Source organism: Carassius auratus, unplaced genomic scaffold (assembly GCF_003368295.1).
Source record: "Carassius auratus strain Wakin unplaced genomic scaffold, ASM336829v1 scaf_tig00216558, whole genome shotgun sequence".
Taxonomy (NCBI): Eukaryota; Metazoa; Chordata; class Actinopteri; order Cypriniformes; family Cyprinidae; genus Carassius; species Carassius auratus.
In genome coordinates this window covers 787,224-799,023 of record NW_020528631.1, presented here as the reverse complement: position 1 = coordinate 799,023, position 11,800 = coordinate 787,224, and the positions used below count along the sequence as shown (strand labels likewise).

Sequence of the window (11,800 nt, the reverse complement as noted above, 5' to 3'; positions counted from 1 at the left end):
TATGATGATGTTTCAAACTAAAAATGTCTTGCTGTTGCATGATCTACAGAATCTCAGAGCAGTCAAAAGAGATCAAATGAGATCAAAAGAGATCATTATGAATAATTATTTTCATTTGAATTATATAGGTTTAAAATTGTAATTTGGTATATATATATATATATATATATATATATATATATATATATATATATATATATATATATATATATATATATATATATATATATACCAAATTACAATATATATATATATATATATATATATATATATATATATATATATATATACCAAATTACAATTATTCAATAATCAATCATCTTTTCTTTTTTCTCTCTTATTCCAGAAGATGGCAGTATATATACATCACAGTTTGTCAACTAACAGTGCTCAGCTGCTGGGAAGCCCTGATAAAGCTGACTTGTTGAATAAGATATTGCAGTGCATAGCACTCGATGGATAATTTGGCTGCATATGACTTGCAAATGTTTCATATAAATATGAATATAGAATATAAATATTATAGCCAGGATTTACAATATGGTTATTGTAGCTTATTTTAAGAAAATTTGGCATGGTATTATAGGTTCAATCTGGTTGATGAATGAACAGGAGGCACTAGCCACTTGAAGACTTCTTCTAATTCTTACGCTTTAAAAATGTATAATTAATTATAGAATATTAGCTACATCTGTCCTTTATATTAATTTAATTTGCAGACGTTTGCTCTCAGTTTAAGGTCCCTTGAACACTGGGACAACTAGGAAAAGTGATAAATAACTATTAGTAAAGTACATTATACTGTACACTGAAAGGCCATCACAGAAAACTGTTGAGGTTTTAACTTATAATTTGCTTAGAAAATTTGAATATTACTGTAAATCTTTGTAAAACGTTTTGTTGTGTTTGTGGAAAAGTATTAATGAAGTATTTTGAGTTTTTTGTAAAATATTGCTCTAATGACATGGATTTATACATTTAAAACATGTATAATATACATTATCTTATAATTAATGGCCATTCCCAGATTATTTCTCTCCGTCTCTCTCTTTTAAAGATTTTTTCTTAGTTTTGTTGTGTCCAGTTGAGTCTTTTCTGGTCCATTTTAGTTATTTAGAATGTTTACAACATTATTTTCAGTGTCACTGATCATTGTTGCTAGTGAAACCAGTGATGAATAGCCTACATGTAGTCATCATGTGGCCTTCTATTCCACCGCCTGTGTCATCATCAGTACGTTTTACTATAACAGATTACATTAGCTGAAATATATTGGCAAATTAACATTAACTGAGCTAATGACAAAATGTTTCACAGTATATAGCCTCGCAGACACTGTTGCGATCGAGATGCTGGTAATGGAAGGAAGCCCCATTCATTTGATAGTCATAAAGTCGACGGGGAGGAGGATGCGCGGCGAAATTAATAGCAGCTACATCATCTTCCATTTCAATGAGAAAAAAACGCCTAACGCACGAACGAACGCCAGAAACCATGTATACAATTTAGACTAGCGGCCTTTAATTTATAATGAAGTTCACGTTGCTCTGCTGCGAACGTTCTCAGCGCGCGAGTGCTTGTCATACAAATGAGATCCGAGCGCGCTCGCTCGCGCACCCCCTCACGCGCTCTTTGACGTAGTCCGCCAGCTGGGCTCCGGCGTTCCAGCGCAGTACGTATGGCGCAGCGTGCCCGACCACCCTTCACCATTCATCCAGTCTAAATCACGGTTTATCTTGAAAATAGGCATCCTGACACATCTGTTCATGTGTAATCGTTTTTTTTTTGTTTTGCTTTTTCCAAACCGGGGCCAAAGACTTTCGAGAAGTAAAGCTGATCCATACAGCTCTTATGAAATAACGGATTCGTCTTTTTTATCCGCTGGAGACGAAGAATCATAGTCTACAATAGGAGCGCTCCGTTCATCATCAAGGAGCAGCCTCACCGGCATCCTGTGACCACGAAGAGGATGAGAGCGGCGGTCTTGCCGGTTATTGGTTATTTTTCGCATTTAATCCCGCAGTGTTATCTTTTGGGGACGTCGAAGAGGTGGATGCCAGCGCGCGTAACCGATTAATAGCGCGCGTGCTTCCCATGGCGCTGTCATTTACTTTCGCCAGTCGCGTCGGTGCGTAATGCCGGCGAAGGTGTGAGGAGGAGACCCTCTCTGAAGGTTTGATGCTCGTCCTCCTCGTCTGTTACAGCTTTATATCTCCACCTAGACCAATTTGGTGAAAACATCTGCATTGAATTGGCAAGAAATTACTAGTGAGACATCTGTGACTGACACTACTTCAGCTGTTTCTTGATGATACGGTCACGCGAGGTAGGAGATTTGGACTGCACGTACTGCCTTCAACTGTTCGCCGCCTAAGGAGTTGGATATGTTCAGACTAACGTGAAGATGGATATTATCTTTACTGCCCTGTGTTTATTGGCCGCACTATTTGAAGGCGGTTTTTGCCAAGGAGTATACGGTAAGCAAACACGTAGAGCCTTCAATTGTCTTTAGAGAGCTGTCGTGACCTTGCGAGGTAGATGTGGATGTTCTCAATATACACTGTACTGTAGGCCTATAGGTTACATGTCAATTTACAGTTCATGTGTTACAGGTGCATTATGGGGCATCAGCAGCATATGGCCACATTCTGCCTCGTGTTGGGCTTGTGCATGTACAGAATAGCTGCCTTCAAAATGAAACATGTTGCCTAGCATGATTGCTGAACTTTTGATAGAACGTGTTGAAATATCTTTATAACTAGCAGATGCATTGTTTGATCAGAGCATAAAGATCTGTGGCCATTACTGTGTAAACTTTATTGCAAACAAAGTATGTTGTGGCTAGTTACATGGGGAAGATGTCATGGGGGCTACACTGGATGGAAGTTTAGTGATTAATTTTTGATATTTGACATTCCGTTATTTAATGTTGATGAAACAGCCTATTTGAGATTCAAAACTTTGTTACTGAACTGGCTAATACAGTTAGCTGGCAGTACAAATGAGCCCATAACAACGTTGATAAAGACAGAACAGTTTTACCAATACAGAACATATGCATATGGGATAATGCATAACACAACATGTAATATGCACTAAATATTAACTGAGTAATATAAAATGCAATATAAAAAGCTGTAGATCCAATATGTGGATAACTGATAACATAAAGACAAAACTTTTTATTTAAATATGAACAAATGTGGTTCCTAAATTCTAAATCTAAGTCAATTCATACATTTTAACAATATTTTATCATAAAATACTAAATTCATACTTTATACTTATTAACAACATAATTGTTATAATAATTCATGCAACTGTATGGTAATTCATACTGTTTACCAGTGTTGGGTATAGTTACTTTGGAAAGTAGTTAGTTAAGTTACAACGTTACCATCAATTAAAAGTAATTAGTTATGATACAGCGTTACCTATTCATAAAAGTAACGCGTTAGAGTACTCATGCGTTACCAAAAATTAAAAGCCGTTTGCAGCGGCTCACACATGACAGACACAGCCCCCGGCCCCTTTAAATGCACCTAGAAGTCGTGACTCCCGACAACGAATAACGTCATTCATCCGACTAAATTAACACTGCAGGATAACAATAACAGGAAAGACAGTCAGCAATCGGCTATTCCACATGGCGTTTTATTTATTTATTATCACAGAACATATTATTAATCAAAATTCGCACCTACCCAGCCCGGGCAGTCTAGGCTACTGTATATTATGAGCACCACAAGATAACTCCTGATTTTTCTTTAACTTTACATAATGAAGTTATCAAAGTACAAGTATGCTTACTTGTAAACACAACCTTAAACAGGCTTGCAGATTTAAATCCATTTAGAAATGATGAACCACCAGCCAGCCAACGATCTAACAGAAATGAACAGCTGCCTGTCAAACAAAAATGATAACAAACCGAATTAAATCCTTCACTGCCACACAGGCAAATGACAAATCGCTTAATAGGCGAACTAATTATTATTAAAGTGTCACTCACAGTCACAAGCCTAAATTCGCTGTAACACAGTCCTCTTACATTTACTATTTCAAAGTAGTGATTAAAACGTAGCAGAAGCAGATTTTCGAAACGTTTGTCCGACAGTCGATTTCTTTTTCGTTGACAAATTGAAAATAATGTGCGTACTTCCATAAACCAAACGCTGTCCTCTCTGCCATCTTGCCGGGAGTTCGAAAAAAAAAAAAAAAAAACACACACACACAGGGTCAGGCGCAGGGCACAGACGCATCACAGCCATTGACTTTACGATCACAGAGCTTCGGCTCCGCTGATACATCCGCAGGTGGCACAGTAGACCTAGGCATACTGTCTGACAAAAAGCAGGCTGCAGTCGGGATTTTCCTTTCCTTAAAATAACGGATTACTTTTTTTAAAAAAATAACGAAGTTACTTATTACTTACGCACGAAACTAACGCGTTAAGTTACACATTTCAGGAAAAAAGTAATTAGAGTACTCTAACGCGTTACTTTGTAACGCGTTACCCACAACACTGCTGTTTACTTTTAAAAACATTTATACATTTAACAGTATTTAAAAATAGATATAGTTGTCTGTTGTTTTTAATGTCAATATGTATTATATGTTCTAATAATATAATGTAATATCTCAATATCTAACGTTTTTACAGTGACTTTAAGGCGCATTAAAGTTTTAAATCAAAAGATTGGTTACAAATTTAGAAACCAGTTTCTCGAGTTCATAAATCTCTTAAAACAGAATAATTTGATTAATTTTGTCCTTTTGAAAATCCTAATACCACCAATAGCTTTTTTTTTTTTTGTAGCCAAACATTTAACTAACCTCAGTCTTCCATAATATTTCAATGTCATTTCTTATTAACATAATATTTTAATGCATGTGCCTTGAGGACTAAATGACATGAAATGTGATGTGTGATTTAACAGTAACAGTGCATATGATGTGAGTGTATTAAATTCCCTTTGACAGAATTTTATGTAGGTTAAGCTGCTCATGTCAACCGTTCATTCTGTCATAGAAACCCACATAGAAACAGCATCCTTCTGCCTGCAGAAGGCTATACTTATAAAGCATTGGCTGGGAAACCTATTATATCTGACCTCACATGGATTACAATGATATATTTACTGTTATTTAATGAAAGATGAAATAAAATAAGAAATGAAAGAAAATAAGGGAAGGATTCATTGCACATGAAATGCAGGAAAAATATTAGGCTATATCCTGTGCACACTGCACGATTTACTAATTCGTTCCCTCAATGTACTAAAACGTGCACACGATTACTATTCAATCCCTTGATTTAATATTTTGTTTATTCGATTTATACATTTTTATAGATTTGCTAAATCAAGGGAACGCAATAGTAATTGTCTGCATGTTTTAGTACATTGAGGGAATGGATTAGTAAATCGTGCGCACAATTTATGAATTTTTTCTTGCATGTCATGTGCTGGGCTCCGTACATATGACCTCACTTAATTATTGCCAGAGGTTGGTTGAAACACTAAGGCCCAATCGCAATTCTACCCCTTAGCCCTTAGATTTTGTTTTCCATTTCCGAATTAAGGATTACTTCTTCTCAGTCAACTCTAATGAAGATGCTAACTGGAAAGGCTGCTCCAGTTTGATACGAAATCACATTGTCCCACTGGATAAATGTTTTATAGTACAGCGAGACTAATGCACTATATTACAACACCCCAAAAGGCCACTTAGGCTGAAATGAAAAAGAGGGCGTCTAAGAGGTCGATAAGCTTTTAGTTCATGTAATTCATTACTGTTGGTGCACAGTTGGATCTAATGTCAGCATGTTATGATTGGAGATATATGGATATTTTTCTAATATTTATATACTTTTTACCCTGTGTGATGGCTCTCTGTTTCATATTTCATATGCTGCCTGTCCATTAATTCCAGGCTCATATCTACACAGACAGTCGACTAAGTGGTCAGCTGATAATATCACTTCAACTAAATGCTTTCATTCCCTGCTTCTCCAGTCTTAATCTGAGCTGCTAATATTTAAGTGGGTTTTTTTAGCTTCTATTTCCCATCTGTCCATAGAAGGTTTGCTTATATTTTACCAATACTGATAGAATAATCAAATGCATTCTGGTTATCTGACCGCAACAGACTGCTTCAGTTTCATTGTACATTATATCAGAAATTTCTATAAAGACTGGACCCTGCAGGAATGAAGATCAATAACTAATTTTACTTTAGAAGTTGTACATACTTAAACAGTTTAATTAAAATTTAATGACCACATTTTTCTGTATCTGAAATGGATCCTACGGTCACATACTGACTGTTACTGTTGTATAACATTGGATTTTGTAAACCAGAAGTATATATGAGGTGGTGGGGGTGGATGAAAATGGCATTCATATGCACATTATGACTCTTTGTTAAGCAGAGATCGCCAGTTGTCTATGACAGTTTCCTCCAGGTTGGACTGACCACCGTGAAAGGGCCATTCTCAGTTCCTCTGGCTTCTACTCTAAACAATTCACACCTCTTACAAGCAGCTGGAGGGAAGGGTTGGGGGAATTGTTTGACTCGTGAGTTGTGACTTGTTATTGGATGCCATGTAGATCTTCATGCAATTGGTATTATCGTGCAAAGAAGTCCACTCCCTCTACACACTATTCTAACACACCTTGGTAACAACCATTAGCAGAGTAACCTTGGGATGTACAAAGCACATTGTTGTTGTTAAGCATTACTGTTAATGTGGAATACAACAGCCTTCTTTACACATTTCCCTGAATTATTTATCGCCACTCCACTCCCGGTTTGTGTAGCACATTTACTATGCCATGTTCTGTAAGTTATTAAAGACTTAAGCAACGTACAACAAACTCAGCTCAACTGCTAAACAGAAATGACATGCATAACGCAAGTGGTTACACAACTGTAACAATTTTGAACTTGAACTTGGCCAACTCTAACTTGGATTTCCTGAAATAATAATGATTAGGGTTTGATCCTGAAATATGTAAAAAGTATCTTGTGCTCACCAAGGCTGTATTTATTTGATTAAATATACAGTAAAATACTGTGAAATATTTTCTATTTTGATATATTTTGTAATGTAATTGTATTAATTTAAAACTTAATTTTCAGCAGCCATAACTGCAGTCCTTAGTGTAACATTATCCTTCAGAAATTATTCTACCGGTAATTAACAACTACTGAATTAAAAAAACAAATATCTTTGCATTGAAACTTATATTTTTTTCACAATTATTTGATGTATAGAAAGTTAAAAAGAACAGCATAATAAAAAAATATTATACATATTTATTTCTTCTAAATTTCAATAATTTTTCCTTAACAAAATACATTTCTTAACAGAAAAAAATAAGTTATTTGTTTCTGCATGTTCTAATGCAGGGGTTTTCAAACCTGTCGTGGAAGACCCCACCAGCCCTGCTTATTTTGTGTGTGTCCCTCATCTAACACAGCTGATTCAACTCATCGGCTTATTAGTAGAGACTGCAAAACCTAACCTAACCATACAAAATGTGCAGGGCTGGAGGTCCTCCAGGAACAGAACCCCTGTTGTAATGAGTAATATTGTTTTAAATTATGAAACTAGTCTGATTGGGCCCCTCCTACCAGCAGTGATGTCATTTATGAAAATTTATTGTGCAGCTGCTGCGACTCCATTCTACCCCCTTTTTCGTGGGCTTCAGCCTTTTTCTGTCATCTAAGAACCCCTAAAATTGTAATCATTCATCTGAATGATCAGGCCACTACTGCTTCCTCAAGAAAGTTTATCATTCTCATGTTTTTAAAGTCTTGTCAGATTTAACATTAAAGTGTTTTCAAGCAGCTTAACCATTACAGTGTTTTCAGTGCAAGGTGGCATGAAAGGGATCTCAATGTGGTACCCACTTGCTGTGATGCACGCACACAGAAAGACGCAGCAAATACAATGAGCTCTCTTTCATGTCTTCTTGAGAAAATACACACAAAATGTCAGAACGACAAATATCCATGTAAACACAGTTGGTTACGTCTTAATTTGTATCTTCGTATCTAATAATCTCTGAGGGCTAAACCCCCCTGAGGATGAAATCCTAGAACTGCCCCTGCTGAAATCCCTGTGGGAATAAATATTTAATCTGAGAATGTGAATGCAGAACTAAATGTAAGAACAGGTAGAAAAAGATCTTTAACAAATATAGCTTGTTACCACTTTTTACAGTGGATGGTAAACTTTTAACATAAAACGTTTCATGTTGCATTCATATTCTGGGCTTTTCAACTGAGTTTGATCTTTTAATATCACTGTCTTAATGCATAAGCCACATTAAGCATAAAAATATCCACTTTATTTATGGTGCTTCTGTCTACATTTACATTTACATTTAATCATTTAGCAGATGCTTTTATCCAAAGCGACTTACAAATGAGAACAATAGAAGCAATCAGACTAATCTGCCGGACGGGGTCATTGTAGCAATATGGTCTGTGACGCTTAACTGATGATCCATCACAACTCCTATGTTTCTGGCTGTCCTGGAAGGAGTTATGGTTGATGAACCCAGCTGTATAGAGAAGTTGTGATGAAACGATGGGTTAGCTGGAACCACCAGCAGTACTGTCTTAGTACAGCTAGAAATTACATTCTGACAGGCTGAAATGCAAGCAACTACCGTCGGGTCATCAGGTTGGAATGGGAAGTAGAGTTGAGTGTCATCAGCGTAGCAGCGATAAGAAAAGCCATGCTTCTGTATGACAGATCTTAATGATGTCATGTAGATGGAGAAGAGAAGTTGTCCAAGTACTGAGCCTTGAGGAAAGTAGCAAGTTGTTGTGACTTAGAAATTTCACCCCTACAAAGACACCCTGAAAGATCTATCAGAGAGGTAGGACTTAAACCACGGGAGTGCGGTTTCAGAGATGCCCATATTTCTCAGGGTGGACAGGAGAATCTACGGTGATCTACGGTGTCAAAAGCAGCAGACAGGCCCAGCAAGATGAGTACTGAAGATTTTGAAGCTGCTCTTGCCAGTCGCAGGGCTTCACTAACCAATAGCAGGGCAGTCTCAGTTGAGTGGCCACTTTTGAAGCAATATAGGTTGCTGTCCAGGAGGTTGTTCTGTACAAGGAACATAGAGAGCTGGTTGAACACAACTCGCTCAAGTGTCTTTGCAATTAATGGAAGAAGGGATACCGGTCTGTAGTTTTCTTTAGAGATGGTTTCTTAAGCAGTGGGCTTACCTGAGCCTGCTTAAATGCTGAAATGTTCCAAAGTGAAGAGAGGAGTTGATAATGTGCGTAAGTGAAGTTATGACTGAAGAAGAAATCGCTTGAAGGAGGTGAGTGGGGATCGGATCAAGTGGACAAGTAGTAGGATGATTGGACAGGATAAGTTTGGAGACGTCCATCTCTGAGAGGGGAGAGAAGGAGGAGAGAGAGTGTGCATTAAGGGGGGTGGGGTGGGGTGGGGTTGGGGGGTTTGGGGTGAAATGCTATTTCATGCATACTGAGTTTTTTACACTGTTAAAGAGTTGGATTCCCATACTAAACATGGACAAAGTTTCAAAAATTAAGTTGTACGTTTGAAGGAGTATTTCTGTTCCAAAAATACTCCTTCCGGTTTGTCACAAGTTTCGGAAAGTTTTTTTTCGAGGATGGCTCTGTGTGACGTTAGATGGAGCGGAATTTCCTTATATGGGTCCTAAGGGCACATCTGCCGGAAGAGCGCGCGCTCCCGTATAGCAGAGCACTGAGAGCACAACAGACTTCACTGATCAGAGCGAGAGCGTCGCGAAATGTCACAAAAGGAGTGTGTTTTTGGTTGCCAGGGCAAGACAACCCTGCACAGATTACCAAAGGAAAAACAGCATTAAGGGACCAGTGGATGGAGTTTATTTTTACAGAGCATCAACGGAGTTGTGCAAGTGTTTGTGTTTGTTCCCTGCATTCGTTTCCTGCAGTTGTTGCTGCTGCAGCTCTCGTTCAGTTTCAGCCTCGGGATCTGATTCTGGATCATAAATATACGCTGAATATGACTGTTAACCATGGTTTGTTTTGGTTGGTATTGTCCTCACGGTATTGTCACAGCTTCCAAACGCTCTCAACGCAAAAGCCTACTGGCGCTCATGATTCTTTAGCTCCGCCCACACATCACGCCTCCATTCGGTCGTGTTTTTCCGGGAAAAATCGGTACAGACTACCTTTCTCTTATGAATATAATAAAACTAAAGACTTTTTGGTTTCACTTTATTTTACAGTACGTGTACTAACATGTACTTATAGTGTACTTACAGTGTATTTATCTAAGAAAGTTCTGGTAATACAAGGTAACTACATGGGTATAGGGTTAGGTTTAGGGGTAGGTTCAGGGTTAGTACCTAGTTATTACATAGTTATTGCAATTACTATAATAAGTACAAAGTATGTACATGAGGAACAGGACTGTAAAATAAAGTGCTACCGACTTTTTGGAGTTATGAAGGATGCAGTACTACTCTATAGGTACTCAAGATTAACAGGATATTGAGTGAAAACGAGCATTTCACCCCCCCCCCCCCTTTAATCGTTGTGAAGTTATCCTCAGTCTGTGGCGTGGAGAATTGGTCATTGATGGTTCTTGTCTTATTGTGAAGAAAAGAGTCGATGCAGGAGGAGGTGGAGGTGGATTAAGAAGAGAAGAGAAAGTTTTGAAGAGTGTCTGAGCGTCACAACAGTTGTTAATTTTGTTGGGGGAGTGTGATGTTTTAGCAGTGAAGACATTTGCAGAGAATGAAGAGAGGAAAGACTGATAGACACTGAGGTCGGTAGAGTTTCTTGATTAATGCCATTTCCTCTCTGCAGCCCTGAGTTTAGAGCGAACTATAAGGTCTAGAAGTATAGTGTTTATGACAAGTGAATGTGAGAAAAAATTGACTTTCTCTGGTTGTTTTAGAACATTAAGTCTCCACTGCACTACCTTTGTGCTCACATCTCGCATCTTTTGGAGGGTCTCGATCATGACACGGCATTTCAGAAATGCAGCCCTCAAGTCAAAATATTTTTTTGTGTTTTGCATTTTTCAAAGCAGTAACATGTTCTATAAGATTTGTCAATGCCTTTTACAATGTCCTGTGATGGGGCTCCACATACCTTGGGGGCTACCTGGGTGTCCTGACTTTGGATCTGACTTTTGGATCTGGATCACAGTTGGCAGTGCAGGCTGCAATATTAGTAATATAAAAACAATTGTCTCCTGTATGCATATTTGACAGTAGCTTAAGTTAAAATAATTTCAGTAAGGTTAGAATCAGTTTTATTAAAATTAATCATTGGCCTTCCACAGTAACCACAGTTAAAACCACACATATAGCACCTTTCTGGTAAAAATTTAACTATAAGTTTTCTGTGGTATTTGCATGAAAAACAGTTGTCTAAATACATTTAGTATAAATGCACAAATGCTATAGCTTAATAAAAAAAATACTGTAATTATATTTCATTACTTATTAAATACATGTAATACATGTCAATATTACAAATATAACAAAATCCGGTAACACTTTATTTTAAGGTGTCCTTGTTACACATGTAAGCATGGGCCAGTATGAGATTTTGACGGTATGATAACCTCAAAGGAACACTCCACTATTTTTTTTTTAATAGGCTCATTTTCCAACTTCCTTAGAGTTAAACAGTTGAGTTTGTACCATTTTTAAATCCATTCAGCCGATCTCCGGGTCTGGCGGTAGAACTTTTAGCTTAGCTTAGCATAGATTATTGAATCTGATTAGACAGTTAGCATCTCACTTAAAAA

At 37.4% G+C, this 11,800-nt stretch overlaps 1 protein-coding gene across 2 annotated transcripts in view; it reads left to right on the top strand.

Moving 5' to 3' along the window:
• The first annotated feature begins 1,411 nt into the window (after positions 1-1,411).
• LOC113098423 (MAM domain-containing glycosylphosphatidylinositol anchor protein 2-like) overlaps positions 1,412-11,800 on the top strand; it is a 131,791-nt gene continuing 121,402 nt past the window's right edge. For both annotated transcript variants that reach the window (XM_026263486.1, XM_026263485.1), the window contains exon 1: positions 1,412-2,477. In XM_026263486.1, coding sequence (XP_026119271.1) covers positions 2,405-2,477 — 73 coding nt within the window. In that variant the 5' untranslated portion in view covers positions 1,412-2,404. The remainder of the gene's footprint in view (positions 2,478-11,800) is intronic.